The 22,422-nt window shown below is 42.8% G+C and overlaps 1 protein-coding gene across 7 annotated transcripts in view; it reads left to right on the top strand.

Annotated features, from left to right (window-relative positions):
- Positions 1–22,422, top strand: part of fahd2a (fumarylacetoacetate hydrolase domain containing 2A) — a 57,112-nt gene that overhangs the window by 23,411 nt on the left and 11,279 nt on the right. For all 7 annotated transcript variants that reach the window (XM_063055286.1, XM_063055288.1, XM_063055287.1 and 4 more), the window contains exons 3-7: positions 726–942; positions 1,283–1,342; positions 4,007–4,169; positions 8,411–8,519; positions 22,004–22,091. In XM_063055286.1, the coding sequence (XP_062911356.1) occupies positions 726–942; positions 1,283–1,342; positions 4,007–4,169; positions 8,411–8,519; positions 22,004–22,091 (637 nt within the window). The remainder of the gene's footprint in view (positions 1–725; positions 943–1,282; positions 1,343–4,006; positions 4,170–8,410; positions 8,520–22,003; positions 22,092–22,422) is intronic.

Genomic DNA, 22,422 nt, shown 5'->3' with positions numbered 1-22,422 from the left:
CAGTCAGATGTGCACAAGTTGGAGCTGAACTCTTCCGAAGGTCATACGTAATCACCCATCGTCAGTGGACCCTGGCAGTTTGCTCTATCGAATCACGATCCCCCACCAGGTCGAATCCTACGACTGGTTCTCTCCAGCGTCTTCACCCTTCATCTCCCGCTGAACAAAAGTACCCAGCTCTCATCAGTGTCAGGCACAGAACACAAAAACACATTGGATGGCTCACATTCTAAAGCACCCATTACCTCTAACCATAATGCAAACATGGTTTCCACAGAAAGACCATCACGTTAGCAGTGAAACCTTTCCCAGGGTGTTACGCCTGTTTGCAGTGTCATTTTAAATTTTCCTCATCCAGCTCCTGGTTTCATTACGAACAACTCCATGCCTCTGTAGCCACTGCTAAAATTACTATTGCATGGAAAACAGATTATCAGGTGACACTAAGAGACACCACAGGACAAATCTAGACCAGGAGATTATCTGGTCGTGGTCACATCTCTGATTCTTGAGTTTTGCGACATGTAAATTGGCTGTAACCATTGGCTGTATTAAAACAGTGACAAATCTCAAGATGGTCTTTGATGATGAAATAAATTGCAGAAAAAGAATTATTATATGGAGTCAATAGATGTTTATATATTTATACTGAATGTGTGATGCTGTTGTTCAATGTGAATAACTGTCAATTGTATAATTTATCAGAATTTTTATTGTGTTACCAGAGCCCTGGATTGTGGAAACCATGCACGTTGTCTTTCTGAGATAGAACTTTTGTCACCTATAACAAACCCAGACAAAGTGGTGTGTGTTGGGATGAACTACATGGATCACTGCCTGGAGCAGAATGTCCCAATCCCTAAGGAGCCTGTTATATTCAGCAAGTTTGGTAGTTCTATAGTAGGGCCTTACAGTGACATCATCCACCCTAAAGAGAGTAATGTAAGTATGTTTTTTCTATAGTTTAGGGATCTTTTATAACTAGAGGGAAATTCATGGGAGGAAGGAGTCAAAGTCCTACTGGTTTGCTGGTGGAGTGAGTTTAAATTATTGTCCATCAAAAGTTCTACCTTGGCCCAATTAGATTCAAGAAGGGATACTTTTAATGTGAGATGTTTGCATTTGACAAAGATTGCTCTAAATTTATTCTGGTGAAGCAGCCACCTGAAAAGTTAAGCTGTAGTTCTTGACAGAAAACAGGGTGTGATTTTCAGTGATGCTGACAGAAATTAGTGCTTATTGTGGCAGTACTTAACAACAGTTCTCATTTGTATTCTTTCAGGAGTTGGACTGGGAGGTGGAGCTGGCGTTTGTCATTGGGAAGAAAGGCAAGCACATTGAGGTTTGTTCATGTCTGGGTGCAGACCAGCTAGCAAGCCAGGGTTTACAGATTATCTGTGGCAACTATTATTCCGGTTAATGTACTGCAAGTTCAGTTTTTCTGATTCTGCACTTGGGGGAAGAGAGTCCATTGGGATCAAACAATATATTCTCACTACCCGCCGTTAATATATAGTATAAACTGTTGACGTAAGGACAGGAGGGTCCATTCCAACACACTGTGAAATACAAAAGCTTGACTGTGTAAATATTTGGGCAAAAGAAAGACTTATTGAGACTCCAGAGGTCCCAGAAACATAAGGATTATTTTAAAAGTACAATACTGTTTATGGGCAATTTTGCAGTAGAAGATAGAGATGGTATTTGTCATTGAGAGGAAAGAGGGACATGTTAAAGTGTGCCCTTGATAAGGTGTGAGTGTTATCTGTAAATGGTACACATCATGCTGCATTGAATATCATCACTGATGCCTGTCTTCACTGAGACGTGACTCTGAGATATTGAAAGTAGTCTATGTTTTCCCAGGTTTCGTCATGAAACTTTTTATTGGAGGGTAGTATGGGCACGTGGCCAAGTGGTTAAGGCATTGGACTAGCGACCTGAAGGTCGTGAGTTCGAGCCCCAGCCGAGGCAACGTGTTGTGTTCTTGAGCAAGGCACTTAATCACACATTGCTCTGTGACGACACTGGTGCCAAGCTGTATGGGTCCTAATGCCCTTCCCTTGGACAACATTGGTGTCGTGGAGAGGGGAGACCTGCAGCATGGGCAACTGCTGGTCTTCCATCCAACCTTGCCCAGGACTGCGCCCTGGAGAGTGAAGACTTTCCAGGCGCAGATCCATGGTCTCACAAGACTAACGGATGCCTTTACTAGTGTGGTACATTCAGGGGAAGATTGGTAAAGGACCCCTGCACTGCAGACGTTGATTATAAGGCCCACCCTTTCTTATATGCTTTGATCAAAACATCAACATTGGCTTGAAGTTCGGTCTCTGAGTGTGGTCAAAGACAGACCTTCACTAAATTCAGGGGAGGGGTATTTGGGGATCAACATGGGAGGTGAACTGAGGGGAAGATCCAGGATATGGTCAAAGTCTCCTTGAAGAAATGCAACAGCCACTCTTGATTCCTGAAAATCCCTGATCTATGACTGTTTCAAGTAGAGGAGGAACATTTGGAATTAGACTGAGAACCCGGAGACCATGCATCAGGAGCCTACAGAGACTCTGTGTAACAAGCAAACCATATACACACTCCATCAGTAGTTCACAAACCCACAGAGTCAGAGTGGAAACAAAGCACTCACAATCCTGCGGGATTGCTCAATTCAAAGAACCTTTAACATCCATAAAAAGAAGGCACTGTATTTCAGGATAATTTTCTTTGAGTCAAATAGCTTTTTTCCCTGCTACACTGATGTTGCAGAAAGTCTTGATCCATGAGTTTCTGACTATGGATAAACAGCACCGCTAGGCCTCTTCTGCATGATTCACTGGGATCAGAAAGTACCTTCTACTGATTAAGGCAGTGGGTCCGCACTTGGGGGCCTTTCTTTTGGGGAATGATGTGCTGGTGCGAGGAATTATGAGAACTGGGTTCAGTGGATCAGTGAAATGTCTGGTGTGTTATTCGATGACCTTGGTCAACAGATGAGTGCAGGAATCCACAAAACAGATAAGCACTGAAGAGTATGAATTAGAGCAAAAGATTATGGTTAGTTGACACACACTTTGTGGGTTTTAAAAAATTGAATGTTATTGAACCATCAAATCATTCATCCCAGGACCAGGCCCTCTGAGCCCACTTCGTCAATGCTGACAACAGTGCCTATCTACACTAATCTAATTTGTCCTCTACACCTTTATTATCCTAGTATCACAAAGAACAATAGTCCCAGCACTGATTTCTGCAGTATACCACTGTTACAGACTTCTAGTCATAAAACACTCATCCATCAGTGCCCTCTGCTTCCTATAACCCAGTTTTTGGATCCATTTTGTCAATCTGCCTCAGATCCCTCGTGTATTAACCTTCTGGACTAACCTGCAATGTGGGACATTGTCAAAAGCCTTACCAAAGACCACATTAACCCAGTCTGGCATTCTGCTTTTATCATTTTTATTTATTACTATTTGAAGGAATTTAAAATCTCTCAAAGCTGCAAAAACTGGTCTTCCATCTTCAAAACCAATTTTTGGGACAGTATCTAGAATTCACCTGTTTGAATTTAAGACCAGAAACTAAGTATTCATTATTTGTCAGTCTCTCCCAGAATGAAGCAAGCATTGAAGAAATGCTGCTGAGCACTGAATATCGCCAGGCTATTTTGTATACTCACTAGGTATCAGAGGGGAAACAACTGGAGAGTAGACTGAATCTGAAGATACTGTTAGGCAACAGTTGCATTAGTAACACTGAATTAGAGTAACTTGGACCGAATTTAGGAAGTTTGTGTCATAAATATCGGCAGCCACATTGAGAGCTAGTATAGAATTGGTGACTGTGAATATAGAATCATGCAGAAATATAAGTATCTCAATATTTAACAGGATTTCTGTTAGAGTTGAATTATATATGGTCCAATATTAACTAGTTGAAGGGATTCAAATAATTTACAGTGATTTCAGCGTGAAGATGGCAATAAATATGTTATACCTCTTCACAGAAAGAAGAAGCAAAGAACTATGTGGCTGGGTTCATGGTAGCGCACGATGTCAGTGCACGAGACTGGCAGATGAAGCGAAATGGCAAGCAGTGGCTGCTGGGTAAAACATTTGACACGTTTTGCCCTCTGGGCCCAGCCATTGTCACCCGAGATGCTGTCTCAGGTATTATAGAGCAATGCATCCAGATCTTTTTGGTGCTACCACAGAAAAAAAATAACCATTGCATGCCTATTACCCAATGCTTTTTCCCACCCCAAGCACTATATTGTTACTGTTTTAAAAATTCTCACCCTGATTGCAAAATACCATCATAATCTCTCTGTATCTCCTGCAACACTACCAGTTTTCAAGATCTTGCATTCTTCCACTTGTAGCATTTTTCTCAGTTTATCACTTTCATTCTCCAGCAACCTTGTATTAGCAAAAAACAAATATGCTTCTGACTCACTCTTACATTATTACCTTTTTGCTAAATGGACCAAAACTGCTAGCTAGTTGCATTGCCTGACGGTGCATTGTTATGGACTTTCATGCCTGCACTCTGCAGCATAGATGTTTGAATGTGGTGGAATTGAGATGATGTGCATCTGATCTCTCACTCAGTTCCAGACTTGCCATTCTAGCCTAGTTATCTCATTTGGTGTTTGGTACACACTCAATCTAAGAGTCCAGATTCCCAATGTTAGATTGTAATAGAACATTTCAATCAACACACACAGAATGCTGGAGGAACTCAGCAGGCCAGGCAGCATCTATGGGAAAGAGTACAGTCAGCAGGACTGGAGATAGATGAGGACTAGAGTTAAAAGATGGGTGGAAGGGAGGGAGAAACACAAGGTGATAGGTGAAGCCGGGAAGGGGAGAGTTGAAGTAAAGAGCTGGGAAGTTGATTGGTGAAAGAGATATACGACTGGAGAAAGGGGAGTCTGATAGGAGAGAATAGAAGGCCATGGAAGAAGGAAAAGGGGGAGGAGCACCAGAGGGAGGTGATGGGCAGGCAAGGAGATAAGATCAGAGAGGGAAAAGGGGATGGGGAATGGTGAAGGTGGTGGGGGGGCCATTACCGGAAGTTCGAGATATCGATGACCATGAAATCAGGTTGGAGGCGACTCAGACAAAATATAAGGTGTTGTTCCTCCAACATGAGTGTGGCCTCATCACGACAGGATATATATATATATATATAGATAGATATATTGGAATGGGAATGGGAAGTGGAATTAAAATGAGTGGCCCGTGGGAGATCCCACTTTTTCTGGCGGACAGAGAATAGGTTCTCAGTGAAGCAGTCTTCCAATCTACATTGGGTCTCACTGACATAGAGGAGGCCATTCTGGGAGTAGATGACCCCGACAGACTCACAGGTGAAGTGATGCCTCACCTGGAAGGACTGTTTAGGGCCCTGAGGGAGGAGATGTAGGAGCAGGTGTAGCATTTGTTCCACTTGCAAGGATGTGCCAGGAGATCAATGGGGAAGAACAAATGGACAAGGGAGTCACGTACAGAGCAATCCCTTTGGAAAGCAGAAAGTTAGAGGGAGGGAAAGATGTGCTTGGTGGTGGGATCCCTTTGGAGATGGCGGAAGTTGTGGAGAATTAATTGTTGGATGTGAAGGCTGGTGGGTTGTAGGTGAGGACAAGAGGAGCCCTATCCCTGGTAGAGTGGCGGGAGGATGGGATGAGAGCATACATGCATGAAATGGAAGAGATGCGGTTGAGGGCATCATTGAGGGTGGAGGATAAGAAGGTCCCTTTCTTTGAAGAAGGAGGATATCTCCTTTGCTGTGGAATAAAAAGCATCATCCTGTGAGCAAATGCGGCAGAGACAGAGGATTAAAAGAAGAGGATGGCATTTTTACAAGTAACAGGATGGGAGGAGGTAGAGTCCAGGTATCTGTAAGAGTCTGTGGGTTTATAATAGACACCAGAAGATTAGCTTCTCTAGAGATGAAGATAGAGAGATTGAGAAAGTGGAGGGAGGTGTCAGAAATGGAACAGGTAAATTTGAGGTAGGTGGAAGTTGGATAGCATGAACATTGATTCCTTAAACTTCTAGTAATGGCCATCTGTCCTCATCTCTCAGATTCCCCCTTCTCCAGCTGTGTGTCTCTTTCACGAATCAACTTCCTAGCTCTTTACTTCACCCTTCCCCCTTCCAGTTTCACCTACTACTTTGTGTTTCTTCCTCCCCTCCCCCCACCTTTTAACTCTACTGCTCGTCTTTTTTTCTCCAGTCCTGCTGAAGGGTCTCGGCCTGAAATTGTCATCTGTACTCTTCCATAGATGCTGCATGGCCTGCTGAGTTCCTCCAGCATTTTGTGTGTTGTGCTTGGTTTTCCAGCATCTGCAGATTTTCTCTTGTTTTTGAATAGAACATTTCGATTCACTTTCAAGACCTCTTCATCTCATGTTCTAGATAATTATTGCTTATTTTTTTTTTCTTTTTGTATTTACACAATTTGTTGCCTTTTTCACACTGGTTGAACATCCAATGTGGTGCAGCCTTTCATTGATTCTATTATGGTTATTATTCTATTATTGATTTATTGAGTATGCCCGCAAGAAAATTAATCTCAGGGTTGTATATGGTGACATATCTGTACTTTGATAATGTTTACTTTGAACTTTGACTAGAACATAGAAATGCCTGCTTAAAAAGTAAGATACAATGATTAAAAATCTTTGATTGCATTATTAAATCATTATAGCATTGTTTGCCATGAAAAGTAAACATTATGAATTTATAAACTTTTCATTTCCACCTTAAAGAACATTGAATTTTTCACTCTCAACCAACATTCCTTTCACAGCACCACTAAAAGCAATTCCATCTCCTCACATTCTGTTTATTCATTCTAGCCATGTATTGTATTTTCAGTTCTTGAGCTATAATTATTTAACTAAATATGAATAAATGTTTTCCCAGAATTGTTAAGTTCCATAAGTTTTTTTACCCTCTAATAGATTTTGCAGCTAATGTATTTCTCATTCTGCTTTCTCCCAGATTTTTATGTCTATCATGGTAGGGTCAATGACCTTTTGCAAGCCAGGGATATAAAAACCATTATCCTTCCCGAGTCTGCTCATTCTGTTTCATCAGTAACTTAGTATGTATGGCCTTTTTAATATATACTTACGATTCCAATATATTTTCTGTTTCCAACATCAACCTCCAGTGAAAATAAAAGAAGTGCAGATGCTTAAAGTTTAAAACAAAAACAAAATGCTGGAAATACTCCGCCAGTCCGACATAATCTGTGAGAAACAGAGTTAGCAGAGTCTGACAATCTGAAATCTTAACTCTGTTTCCCTTCTCATAGATACAGACTGACTTGCTGAGTATTTCCAGTACTTTTGTTATAAATCCACCTATAGTCACCTGCAAACAACAGGAATTCTGCAGATACTGGAAATTCAAGCAACACACATAAAAGTTGCTGGTGAACGCAGCAGGTCAGGCAGCATCTCTAGGAAGAGGTGCAGTCGACGTTTCAGGCCGAGACCCTTCGTCAGGACTAATTGATTAGCCATCGGTCAAGGAGCTGTACAGCATGAAAACTGACCCTTAGGCCAAACTAATGTTGAATTTTGCTAATGTTGAATCATGTTTATATCGCACCTAAGGTCTCAGAACCTGTATTTACTTCTTACAGCTATAGATTGACTCCCTGCCAGCTTTCGTAGTTTTTGTTTGAACTATCTCATACATTGGTGCTGAAGGCATTGGAATGTCTGCAAAAGGTTGTCTTTGCCTGATAAAATCAGTGATCACAGTTTGAACTGCACATGGAAAATTTTAAGGCACTATATTAAATCTTTCCATCCTTCGTTATGCCAAAACATTTATGGGCAGTCATTGGTCTTTGTCAGCGGGGAAAATATTTGACCACCCCAATTCCTCCATCCAGAAGATATGTAAAGAGTTTTAAAAGAGTCTGAAATCTTCATCTCCATTGCCCAGAATGCCTGTTGTTATTAGTCATCCATCCTGAAATGGCACTCCATCACCTGTGGCTTGTCTTTGTGTTACATTTTTATTTAATTAATTGGATATTAAAGTATAATTAGTTTTTAGAAATGTGAGAATGTAGAATGTCTAATACTGACCAGAAGAAAGGGAAAGTTAAGAAGAGTCGCAACAGGGAGTAGCTCCATCAACAAGAAAGATATTGGGATTAAGGCAGTCGATCAACCGTAAATTTAAAATCTAATTCAGATTCAGTTTGAAGACAGCTCGCTTGTACTTATTAAGTGATTTTTCTAAAGACAAGAACAGGGTAAGCTGTACCTGGCCAATAATTATATGTATTCTTGTTGCCTTGTTCGTTGTAATATTTTCTCATTCCACATGATTTGAATAAAGATGTGTTTATATCCAGTTTAGCCAGATTTTCTCTGTTACAGATCCTCACAACCTAGGGATACGCTGCCGGGTTAATCAACAGGTCATGCAGGATAGCAACACTAGTCAACTAATCTTTAAAACAGAGGACCTTGTCGCTTGGGTATCACAGTAAGTACTTTTTTTAATGATGACCTGTTTCCTTCAGGTATATTATTTATGTACTGTATAAGATGAGGGTGTCATTGACAAGACCTTCATTTAGTGCCCGTCTGTAATTGCCCTTGAGAAAGTGATAATGAGGCAGTGCTTTTGAACTGCTACAGTCACCTGAAGTTATTTTCTGTTGGGTGGTGAGTTCCAGGATTTTGACCCAACAACACTGAAGATTGGTGTTACGTTTCCAAGTTAGAATGGTGTGGAACTTGCAAAGGAACATGCCAGTGATGGAGTTCCATTGGCCCTTGTTTTTCTTGGTGGTAGAGATCACAGGTTTTGGTGAATATACCTGTGCTGCCTTGTGTAGGTAGTACACAATGCAGCCACTGGCAGATAAGTTACTGGATGCTGTTGGGCATCTCAAGTTCATCCAGCCAATGAAAAATATTCTGTCACACTCCTGCCTTGTGCCTTGGACTTGGGGTATCAGGAGGTAAGTTAATAGTCACATAATACAGTTTCTGACCAGCTCTTCTAAATGCAGCTGTCACGAGAATGCAGATGCTAGAATCTGGAGCAAAAAGCACTAGAAGAACTCTGTGGGTCAGGTAGCATCCTTGGAAGACAAGAGATAGTCGATGCTGTGTGCCTCTTCCAGTTGACATTCTGGTCAGTGGTAACCCCCAGGGTGTTGCGATGGGTGATCCCATTGTATGTCAAGGGTTTGGTTGGGGTCACTCCTTTCAAAGATGGCCATAGTCTGGTGCAGCACAATGTTTCCCCCATGCTTTACTATTGTCTCAGTTCTGCTGCATGCAGACATGAGTGGCTTCAGTTGCTGAGAGGAATTGTACAACAGCAGACCCTCCCCTCTTTTGAGCTTATGCTAGGAGGAAGGTGAAGGTCACTGATCAAATCCAATATGTACAATACCAAAAGTTCAACTGTGGAGTGCTAGGTTTTTCAGGTGGAAATCACGCAATAACTTGACCTGCCCTCTGTAAGGATAAAGAAAATCAGATCATGAGATTAATTGTATGTAACCAGTGCTATGAAATCTGCCTCTAGCTTCAAAAGGTTTTTGCACAATGATTTATTTTGATTTCTTCACTGAATATTTTTGGTAGTTTTTTAAAGTATGTAGCAATGTTACAAAATTGTCTGCTTGGAAATACTCAGGGAAGTAAGTCACATTTACAATAATCGGGACTGGTTGAAAACATATTTAAGGTGCAAAATAAAAGAGCCCTGATTGTAACAGATAATACTAGTCAATATTGCTCAGTGCGTGACTCTCACGGTTTGATGGTCGAATTAGAAGGGTCAGAGCCGTCTCTATTTCCTGAGGAGACTGAGGCCCTTTAATATCTGCCGGATGATGCTGAGGATGTTTTATGAGTCTGTGGTGGCCAGTGCTATCATGTTTGCTGTTGTGTGCTGGGGCAGCAGGCTGAGGGTAGCAGACACCAACAGAATCAACAAACTTATTCATAAGGCCAGTGATGTTATGGGGATGGAACTGGACTCTCTGATGGTGGTGTCTGAAAAGAGGATGCTGTCCAAGTTGCATGCCATCTTGGACAATGTCTCCCATCCACTACATAATGTACTGGTTGGGCACAGGAGTACATTCAGCCAGAGACTCATTCCACCGAGATGCAACACTGAGCGTCATAGGAAGTCATTCCTGCCTGTGGCCATCAAACTTTACAACTCCTCCCTTGGAGGGTCAGACACCCCGGACTAATAGGCTGGTCCTGGACTTATTTCCTGGCATAATTTACATATTACTATTTAACTATTTATGGTTTTATTACTATTTAATTATTTATGGTGCAACTGTAATGAAAACCAATTTTCCCCGGGATCAATAAAGTATGACTATGACTATTAGCAATGATCAAAGAGTGTGAATTCACAGCTGATGTAAATGGGATACTGTTATTTTATTGTTCACTAGAGGGAAAATCATTCTATGAAAGTGTGGTCTGGTCTAAATCATCTACATCATAATTTCCAATGATGTAACACTAAACTGTCCAGCAATATAGATGTGCCATTGCAATAGTGCAAGTCTCTGTGTTCTGTGCAATGTTCTGTGTAGCCTAACCCTAAAAACTGACTGTACGGCTAGGCACAGCTCAAACTCTATAAGTTCACTGATGACACCACTGTTGTTAGTAGAATTTCAGATGGCGATAAGGAGGCATAAAGGAGCGTGATAGATTGGCTGACTAAATGGTGTCACAACAACAATCTTGCACTCAACATCCCTTCTTTATTTTTCCCTGAATCATTTTTCTTTTTGGAGTGGGGACTTTTCCAGTCTAACCTGCCTGGGCTAGTCCTCCTGCTCCACAATTCACAACTCCCACTTTTTTTGTTTACATTTCCACCCTCTAACAACTGCCATTCACTCGTTGACCAGATAACAATGTATGCAGCTTATGGTACGTCGTCACCCCAGTTTTACCAGAGCAGAGGTATCCCTCCTCCCTACCTGCAGCCTAAGGAGCTTCTGTGTCTTCCTCCCAGTTTTGACTAAAGGTCACTGTTAACTCTTTATCTTCTCATAGATATGGCCTGACATGCTGAGCGTTTCCAGCATTTTTCTGCATAAGTTCTGTTTCCTATAATGATGCAGTTGATTGAGTAATTCAATCGCAATCACTCCCAGAGTACTGCTGTGGGGAAATGGAGGTGAATTTTTGGTCTTAGTTTGCATTCCCCCCCCCACCCCAACCACCATAGGAATAGATATGAAGGTAAGCTAGCCAATAATATCAAAAAGGATTGCAAAGTTTTTCTCAGATTTCAAAAAATAGTGTTAATTTATCTGCTTGCTTCCTGCGTGTTCGCTTGTTTCGGCTATGTGAACTACACTTACAGCAAACAGTCACTTTTGGTCATTAACTACCGATTTTGGACTACCCATTCAACTTTGACCAACTACCTCCAGAGTTAGTAAGGACACCGCGGATCTGCATTCAACTCACTCTGACCGGAAGGGCCTGGCGCCGGCGTCAAGACTGTAAACAAAGATGGGGGAAGCGTGGAGGTCTGCGTGCTAGGCTAAGGCTAAATCCACACCGGCCAGCGCTACCTAGCATCTTCCTCGCCAATGTTCGGTCTCTGATGAACAAGCTGGACGAACTAAGGACTTGGACCCTCACACAAAGAAGGCTTATGGATTGCAACATCATGTTTTTTACAGAGTTGTAGCTAAACAGTGATGTCCTAAAAATCGTGGTGGAACTGGAAGGGCGCACGGTCTTCAGGGCTGACGGAGCTGCAACAGCGACAGGTAAAGGTAGAGGAGGCAGTTTATGCATCTACGTGAATCGATCATGGTGCACTAACTCTACCATTACTGACACTTATTGCTCTGCAGATCTGGAATACCTGATTATTAAGTGCAGACCTTTTCATCAACCCCGAGAGTTTACATGCATCATTGTTGTCGCAGTCTATGTTCCACCGGATGCTAATGTTAAAGTTGCCATGAAAGACCTCAGTGCCGCTATTAGCAAGCTGCAGAGATTGCATCCAGACGGAGCTTTGATTGTCACTGGGGACTTTAATCATTGTAACCTACGTACTGTGCTTCTAAAATGTATCATGCACCACAAGGGGAAATAAAACCTTATATCATGTCTACACAAATGTGGCTGAAGCTTACAAAGCCACTACCCTCCCCCACCTGGGACAGTCCGACCATCTTTCACTGTTTCTGCTTCCCAAGTGTAGCCTGGTCATTAAATGTGTGAAACCCACAATGAAGACTATTAAGATCTGGCTGGAGGGTGCTGACTCTGCTCTTCAGCACCAATTCCAGCACACAGACTGGAGTGCGTTTGCTGCCCATGCCAGCACAGACTCTCAGATTAACATTGACTTGTATACCAACTCTGTCCTTGAGCACATCAACAAGTGTGTAGATTGAGTGACATCACAAAAACAAATAAAAGTTTTCCCCAATCAGAAACCATGGATGAACAGAGAGGTTCGCCTCCTACTCAAAGCCAGAGATTCAGCCTTCAGGTCTGGAGACCGGGAGGCTTACAGCTCAGCCAGGGCCAACCTGAGGAGGGGAATCTCTCAGGCTAAACACACGTACAAACAGAGGATCAAGGAGCATTTCAACTCCTTGGACCCCCGGTGCATGTGGCATGGCATACAGGTCATTACAGACTTCAAACCACCTAGTACTGTGCCCCCTTCCAGCTCTATTTCCCTCCCTGATGAGCTCAATTACTTCTACGCTCACTTTGACTGAGGGAAAAAGGAGGTCACCCTCATAGCGGATCTCCCACCTGGTGAACTGCCTCTCTCACTTTCCACCTCCGATGTTTGTGCCACCCTGAGCAGGGTGAATGTACGGAAGGCAGCTGGTCCTGATGGAATACCTGGCCGTGTGCTCAGAGTCTGTGCAGGGCAGTTTGCCAGGGTCTTCACAGACACTTTCAATCTGTCCCTGGCCCAGGCAGCTGTCCCCACAATCTTCAAGATCGCCACCATCATGCCAGTGCCGAAGCATTCCACTGCCACGGGCCTGAATGACTTCTGCCCAGTTGCACTCACCCCCATCATTGCAAAGTGCTTTGAGAGACTGGTTCTATCACATCTGAAATCCTGTCTGCCCACTACCCTGGACTCCCATCAATTTGCCTATCGCACCAACAGGTCTACAGAGGACGCCATCTCCACGGCACTTCATTCTGCCCTGACCCACCTGGACAGCCCCGACTCTTACGTCAGAATGCTGTTTATTGACTTTAGTTCGGCATTCAATACTGTGATCCCCTCCAAGATGTTCGCCAAACTTCACCAGCTTGGTATCAGCTCATCCCTCTGCAATTGGACCTTGGACTTTCTGACTAACAGACCCCAATCTGTTAAATTAGACAACCTCTCCTCCTCCACTCTCACCCTGAACACCGGCGTGCCTCAAGGCTGTGTGCTGAGCCCTGTTCTGTACTCCCTTTTCACCTATGACTGTGTTCCTGTACACGGTTCTAACTCCATAATCAAGTTCACAGACAACACTATAGTGGTTGGCCTGATCAGAGGGGATGATGAGACGGCCTGCAGGGACGAGGTCCAGCACCTGGCCACGTGGTGTGCCGACAACAACCTGGCCCTTAACACCCAGAAGACCAAGGAGGTCATTGTGGACTTCAGGCATGCTAGGAGCCACATTCATGTTCCCACTTACATCAAAGGAGCGGTAGTGGAGCGTGTATCAAGCTTCAAATTCCTTGGTGTCCACATTTCCGATGATCTCACCTGGTCCCTGAACTCCTCCATCCTGATAAAAAAGGCGCAACAGTGTCTTTATTTCCTGCGGAGCATCAAGAAAGCTCACCTCTGTCCCAGGATACTGACGGATTTTTACCGCTGTACCATTGAGAGCATACTCACCAACTGTGTCTCAGTGTGGTATGGCAATTGTCCTATATTGGACCGCAAAGCACTCTAGCGTGTGATGAAAACTGCCCAGCGAATTATCGGCATCCAATTGCGCACTATTGAGAACATCTACCATAAACACTGCCTGGACAGTGCGAAAAGCATTATCAGGGATGCATCTCACCCTAACCATGGACTTTTTACCCTCCTCCCATCCGGTTGGGTGCTACAGGAGCGTCAGCTCCCACACCAGCAGGCACAGGAAGAGCTTCTTCCCTGAGGCTGTGACCCTGCTGAACCTCACATCACAGCGCTAAGCAATATTGCATCCATATTGTACTGTCTCAGTACTTTTATATTTGTATGCTGTAGCACTTACTTTTTATTCGCAGTTATTTTATAAATAATACTATTTTGCACTTCTGGTCAGATGCTGATTGCATTTCATTGGCTTTGTATCTGTACTTGGCACAATGACCATGAAGTTGAATCTAATCCAATCTAATCTAAAGAGTAAAACAGAAGTGAGAGTGGATATTGGTTTGCTGATAAATGACGCTGGAGATATAGTAATGAGGAACAAAGAAATAACAGACGAACTTATTAAGTATTTTGCATCAGCCTTCACTGTGGAAGGCACAGTGATGGAGTATGCCAGAAATTCGAGAATGTCACGGGGCAGAAGTGAATGTAGTTGCTATTACTAAGGAGAAGGTGCTTGGGTAGCTGAAAGGTCTGAAGGTAGATAAGTCACCTGGACCAGATGGAATGCAAGACAGGGTTCTGAAAGAGGCAGCTGAAAAGATTATTGATTTTTAAGAATCATTAGATTCTGGAATGGTTCCAGAGAACAGGAATATTGCAAATGTCACTCCACTCTTTAAGAAGGGAGAGAGGCAGAAGAAAGGAAATTATAGGCCAGTAACCCTGACTTTAGAAGCTGGAGGATGAGGTTTCAGGGTACTTCGAGGCACATGATGAAGAGGGCCAAAGGCAGCATGGTTTTCTTAAGAGGAAATCTTGTCTGACTGGCACATCTGTTGGAATTCTTTGAGGAAATAACAAAACTGGGATCCATATTTTGGATGTCTTTTTTCACAGATATAAAGTGTTGTACCTGAAAATGTACTTAGAGGCATAGAACACTACAGCACAGAAACAGGTCCTTTGGACCATAGTCCTCCATACCCCTCCCATCCATGTATCTATCCAAATTTTTCTTAAATATTGAAATTGACCCTGCATCTACTCCACTTGCGTTGGCAGCTCTTTCCACATCCTCACCACCCTTTGAGTGAAGAAGTTCCCCCTCATGTTGCCCTTAAACATTTCACCTTTGACTTCTAGTTATAGTCTCATCCAACCTCAGCGAAAAAAGTCTGCTTGCATTTATCCTATCTATACCTCTCATAATTTTGTATACCTCTATCAAATCTCCTCTCAATCTTCTACTGTACATGCTTGGAAATAAAGTCCTAACATACTCAATCTTTCCTTATAACTCAGGTCCTCCAGTCTCGGCAAAATATTTGTAAACTTTCTCTGTACTCTTTCAATCTTATTTACATCTGTCCTGTAGGTAGGTGACCAAAACTGGACACAATACTCCAAATTAGGCCTCAACAACATCATATACAATTTCAACACGCGTCTTAACACCAGTACTCAATACATTGATTAATGAAGGACAATGTGATGAAACTCTCTTTATGACCCTATCTACCTGTGATGCCACTTTCAAGGAATTTTGGATCTGAATTCGTAGATACCTCTGTTCTACTGAACTCCTCAGTGCCCTACCGCTTACTGTAAAAGACTTACCCTGGTTGGTCCTCCTCACACTTGTCTGCATTAAGTTCCATCTGCTCATTTTCCAGTTGGCCCTGATCCCTCTGCAAGCTTTGATGCTCTTCGTTGCTGTCCCCTACACCCGCAATCTTGGTGTCATCCACAAATTTGCTGATCCAGTGGTCCATATGGTTGTTGATATAGATGACAAGCAACAAACAACCCAGCATTGATCCCTATTGCACACCAGTAGTCACAGGCTGCCAGTCAAGAGAGGCAACCATCTACAACCACTCTTTGGCTTTTTCCATGAAGCCAATGTCTAATCCAATTTACCACCTCATTTTGAAGGCCAAGCGACTGAACCTTCTTGACCAACCTTTCATGTAAACAGTATCCACTGCTTTGCCTTCATCATCCTTCCTTGAAAAACTCTATAAGATTGGTTAGGCACAATTTACTATGTGTAAAGCCTTGTTGACTATCCCTAATCAGTCGACATCTATCCAAAGTCTTGTCAATCCGGTCCCTTAACTTCAATAACTTTCCCACTACTGATGTCAGGCTCACAGGCCTATAATTTCCTGGTTTATTCTTAGCGTCCTTCTTAAACAAAGGAGCACCATCAGCTGTGCTCCAATCCTTCAGCACTTAACCCATGGCCAGGGATGTTTTAAATACATCTGTGAGGACTCCTTCAATTTCTGCAGTTGCCTCCACAGGGTCTAAGGGCGCACTTTGTCAGGTCCTGGGGATTTAAACACACTAATTTGCCTCAAGACAGCAATTGCCTCTTCCTCTGTAATCTGTATAGGGTCCATGTCCTCACTGCTGCTTTGCCTCACTTCCATACATTCTGCGTCCATCTCCCAAGTAAATACAGACGCAAAAAATCCATTCAAGATCACCCCCATCTCTTTCAGCTCCATTCATAGATTACCACTCTGATCTTCCAGAGGACCAATTTTGTCCCTTGCAGTCTTTTTGCTCTTAATATATCTGTAGAACCCTTAGGATTCTCCTTCACCTTGGCTGCAACAACAATTTCATGTTTTCTTTTAGCCCTCCTGATTTCCTTCTTAAGTGTTCTTTTCTACTTCTTATACTCCTCAAATACCTCATTTGTTCCTACCTGCCTATACCTACAACTTTTTGCTGGCAAGTCCACATCAGACATGTGGAGAAGGGTGTTTAAAAATCAATTGCACAGAGAACAGGAAAGGTATGTTCCTGTTAGAAGGAAGGACAGGAATGGGAAGATAAGAGAACCTTGGCTGTCCAGAGAGGTGATGAATTTAGTCAAGAAGAAGGAGGAAAAGTATGTAAAGCTTTGGAAGTTAGGATCAAACGGAGCACATAAGGACCGCAAAGAAACAAAGAAAGAACTCATAAGGGAATTGGGAAAGCCATGAGGGGCTGGGAAAAGTCCTTGGCAAGTAGGATTAAGGTGAATCCCAAGACGTTCTATACATACATCAAGAGCAAGAGGATAACTAGGGAGAGGGTGTGACTACTCAAGGATAAAGAGAGGAACATTTGCTTGGATGCGAAGAATGTGAGGAAGGTCTTTAATAAGTATTTTACTTAAGTATTTACCAAGGAAAAGGACATGTAGGATCAGATCAGTGCATAAATACGTTGGGCATTTAAAGGTCATGGAGGAGGAAGTGTTGGGTTTCCTAATGAGTATTAAGGTGGATAAGTCCCCAGAACCTGATGGGATTTACCCCAGGTTATTGAGGGAGACGAGAGACAAGATTGCTGGGGCCTTGTCTAGTATCTTTGTGTCCCCTCAAGGCACAGGCCCAGAGAAGTGACAAGTGGCTAACATTGTACCTCTATTTAGGAAGGGAGCAAGGGAAAACCCTTCAAACTATAGACCAGTGAGTCTCACGTCATTTGTGTGGAAACTGCTGGAGAAAATTCTTAGGGATAGGATATATGAGCATTTGGAAACCCATGACATCATTAGGGAGAGACAGCATGGCTTTGTGAGTAGTAGGGTGTGTCTTCCCAGTTTGTTGACAAGGTGACGAGAAAGATTGATGAGGGTAGGGCAATGGGTTTGTCTACATGGATTTTAATGAGGCATTTGACAAAGTCCCTCGTGGGAGGATAATCCAGAATATTAGGATGCATGGGGTCCACGGCGAATTGGCTGTTTGGATTCAGAACTGGCGTGCACATAGAAGACAGAGAGTAATGGTCAAAGGGAGTTATTCGAGCTGGAGGTCTGATATGAGTGGTGTTCCACAGGAATCTGTGCTGGGACCTCTGCTGTTAGTATAAATGACCTGGATGAAAATGTAGATGGGTGGGTTAGTAAGTTTGCAGTTGATACCAAGATTGGTGGAGTTGTGCGTAGTGTAGAAGACCGGCAAAGAATACAGCGCGATATAGATAAGTTGCAGATATAGGCAGAGGAATAGTAGATAGAGCTTACCCCAGATTAATGTGAGGTGTTGCACTTGGTAGGGCAATTGCAAGGAGACAATCTTCTGTTAAGAGCAAGACCCTTAACAGTGTTGCTGAGCAGAGAGATCTTGGGTTCAAAGTTCATAGCTACATGAAAGTGGCTTTACAGGTTGATACAGTGGTTAAGAATACTTTTATTAAGCAAGGCACTGAGTTCACAAGTCAACAGGTTATGTGCAACTTCATAGAACTCTGGTTAGGCCACATCTGGAGAATAGGAAGGATTTGGAGAGGGTGCAGAAGAGGTTTACCAGCATGTAAAGGCATGTGCTTTCACGAAAGGGCATGTGCTTTTATGAGAGGCAGAACAAACTTGGGTCATTTTCTCTGGAGTGTCGGAGGCTGAGGGGAGATCTCATAAAGTTTTTTCAGATTTTAAGAGGCATAGCAAAGTAGACAGGGAGTATCCTTTTCCCAGAGTTGAAATATCTAATACCAGAGGGCATGCATTGAAGATGAGAGGGGGTGGGTTCAAAGGGGATGTAGGGTTAAACTTTTTACTCAAAGAGTGGTGGATGCCTGGAATGTGCTGCCTGGTATAGAGGTAGAGGTAAATACGTTAGAGGCTGTCAAGAGATATTTAGATAGGCACATGAATGTGAGGAAGATGGAGGGTATGGACATTGTGTAGGTAGGAACGATTAGTTTTGGGGTTTTTTTTGATTTACTTTTTAGCTGGTTTGGCACAACATTCTGAGCCAAAGGACCTGTTCCTGTGCTGTACTCTTCTATATTCTATGTTACTATGCACCTCCTTCTTTTTCTTCACTAGGGCCTTAATATCTCTTGAAGACCAAGGTGTACTAAACCTGTTAGCCTTGCCTTTTATTCTGACAGGAACATACAAACTCTGTACTCCCAAAAAATTCACTTTCAAAAGCCTTCCAATTACCAAGTACAACTTTGCCAGAAAACACCCTGTCTCAACCCACTTGCCAGATTCTTTCCGATACCATCAAAATCGGCCCTTCTCCAATTAGAATCTCAACCCGAGGTCCAGACCTATCCTTTCCCATAATTATCTTGAAAGTAATGGCATTATGATCGCTAGATGCAAAGTATTCCCCTACACAAATTTCTGTTACCCACCCTGTCTCATTCTCTAATAAGAATAAAATATATCTTTTCAATATTATGGTTAATTTACTATACATAGTTATGGGGCATTTCAATCTTGTTTCTGTTTCCATAATATCATAATGTATTTTGTATCCATCTATGCAAGGAATTAATGAAAATATTGAAAAAGAAAAGAAATCTAGTATTTCACTCTCTCTAGTTGGAACTTCTATGTGCTGATTAAGGAATCTTTCTTGAACACATTTTACAAACTCTTTCTCATCCAGCCTTTAAAAAGTATCAGAGTCCCAATCAATATGTGGAAAGTTTAAAATCACCTACTATCACAACTTTATGTTTCTTGTAACACTCTGTGATCTCTGTACAAATTTGCTCCTCTAAGTCCCACAGACTGTTGGGTGGTCTGTAATATAATCCCAATAATGTGGTTACACCTTTCTTATTCCTCAGTTCTCTGGAAATCTTGTTCTCAACCACAGAACCTCCTTTCTGTTCCTCTAACCAATGAATCCCCTATCAATACAGCTCAGCTGTTCTTTCCCCTTCCCTTCTGAGCCAGACTCAGTGCCAGAGACCTAACAGCTGTGGCTTTCTTTTCCTAGGTCACTGCTCCCCCACCAACAATATCCAAAGCAGTATACCTGTCAGTGAGGGAATGGTCACAATACTCTGCACTGTCTGCCTAGCCCCCTTCTCCCCCCCCCACCCCCAACGGTCACTCAGTTACCTGTGTCCTGCACCTTTGGTGTAACTACCTCCCTGAATATACTGTCTGTCTACCTCTCAGCCTCTCGAATGATCCGGCGTTTGTACAGTTCAAGTTTCAGCTCCTTAATGCAGTCTGTTAGAAGATGCAGTTCTTGCAGGTGTTGTCGGGGATGCTGGAGGTCCCTGTCTTCCCACATCCTGCAAGAGGAGAATTTTCAGTACCCTTTCTGGGATCCCCCACTGCTCTAAATGTGCAATAAGAAAGAAGGAATTAATAACAATAAAAAGTTATACCTACAACCTCCACCTCTCCTCACCGAACCTTTGCTGAACCACAGCTTCAACACCCCACCCCAACACTGGCCCACTCACACAATGACTGCTCTACTTAAGCCTAACTTCTTTTTATTGGTCCTTGCCAGGCGCCTAATTCTGCGTAATCAACCCAGTGTCTCTTCGGAAATTGGGGCACAAAATGTGTCGACTGCTGTCGCTCGCTTTTTGTAAAATTTCTCTCCCTCTGCACAATCTGGTGTCTCCTCGGGAATGGTAGCACAGAAAATGCGCTGACTGATCCAGCTCGCTTCTTTTAAATTCTTTCCATCTACTCAATCTGGTGCTTCCTTGGGACTGTGGCACACAAATGTGCCAGCTGCTCCGCTGGCTTCTTTGAAACTCTCGTAACTGATTACCATAGGACCTAACCTTTTCTCTTAAATCCCCAAGTTTAATATAGGTGACTGGGAAATTCAGCTGCAGCCATATGAGATTGTGTACAGACACTAGTGTGAATTACTGAAACTGCTTTAAAATCGTAAATCTCTGCACTCCTTTCAAATCACTTAAACTACTGTCAACACACAGTTCCCCAGTTAGAATTTCAACACTTAGTGTATCAACATTCCTCACATAATTAGTCCAGACATACTTCGCTTTCTGAGTTGACTGATTAAAACCTTTCACTAACTGAAACCACAATTGCTGATAATTGTGTTCATTATCCTTCACAAGTTGTGTGTGCTTCTCCATTAATATAGACTCACATAAGTCATGGACTCAAGATCCGTGTTCACCAAACCTCCAGAACACTTCCTATCTGTACTTTGAGGAGAAGTTCCTTCTATATTTAACCATTTGTATCCGGAGGTGATCCAGCTGCCCCTCCTCCAATACCTACTGTTGTTTCTGAGAACTAACAGATCACCCACCTGCCAATTGGCCACAAGAAAAAAAATGCCAAAAAAACGAAGGATACCAATATAAAGTACAGTCCAATCACATAAATCTCAGAGCAACGAACGGTCTTCACGACTCAAAACTCACACCTGGTCCATTGTGAGCGATTGGTGATCCCCTCCGCATTCACCTTGGTGGCCTCCATTGGGAGTGATCACTGATCGTCTGGCCTCCCCACAGATGCTGCCTATCCTGCTGGGTTCTTCCAGCACTTTGTGTTTCTTCCTCAGGATTCCAAAATCTGCAGAACCTCTTGTACTTAAAATTGAGAGATTTATTAGTTTATTCTTAGTGCATAACAGGTCTGTTCAAGAAACCATAGAAAAACTACAGCACAGAAACAGGCCTTTTGGCCCTCCTTGGCTGTGCCGAACCATTTTCTGCCTAGTCCCACTGACCTGCATACGGACCATATCCCTCCATACACCTCCCATCCATGTATCTGTCCAATTTATTCTTAAATGTTAAAAAAGAACCCGCATTTACCACCTCGTCTGGCAGCTCGTTCCATACTCCCGCCACTCTCTGTGTGAAGAAGCCCCCCCCACAAGGTTCCCTTTAAACTTTCCCCCCCCCTCACCCTTAACCCATGTCTTCTGGTTAATATGCTTTATGCCAATACTAGCTAAAAAAGTGATTGCCAAAAAATTTGCTTTCATTTAAGCAGATCACCACAGTGGTGAAGTTCATTATCGATGTAAGCTGCTTACCTCTGATCTTTTAGCTGACTTTACCAGCTGCACCATTTATATAATGTTCTGATGTGGTTTCCACTCTGATATTGCCATTTTTCTTTGCAGGTTTGTGACCCTGTACCCTGGGGATGTCTTTCTAACTGGAACACCTTCTGGGGTTGGTGTATTTAGGAATCCACCCAAGTTCCTCAGAGTAAGTGGTGCTAATTCTTACCTTCAGCTGAAATAACAGTGATTTTACTGTGTGAAGGGTGCTTGGAGTTATTTAAGAGCATACATACCTATAGCAGCTATTCATGCAAATGTGAAAACATCTCCGAATTTCACTCCTTCAGCAGAATGTGTAATATATCTGGAACAACAGCAATCCACTGCCTCCTAAATCTTGTGTCAGCTGAGCGAGTTCATGCTGTTGTTCTCTTTACAAAAGATGCCGGAAAAGCACAATTCTCAACTTGAAATGTTGAGGGGTGTATTTACATAAAGAGTTGATAAGTATCTCTGAGCATGTAAAGCCCGGCAAA

This window comes from Mobula hypostoma, chromosome 8, assembly GCF_963921235.1.
Source record: "Mobula hypostoma chromosome 8, sMobHyp1.1, whole genome shotgun sequence".
Classification (NCBI taxonomy): domain Eukaryota; kingdom Metazoa; phylum Chordata; class Chondrichthyes; order Myliobatiformes; family Myliobatidae; genus Mobula; species Mobula hypostoma.
This window is presented reverse-complemented; position numbering and strand designations above follow the sequence as displayed.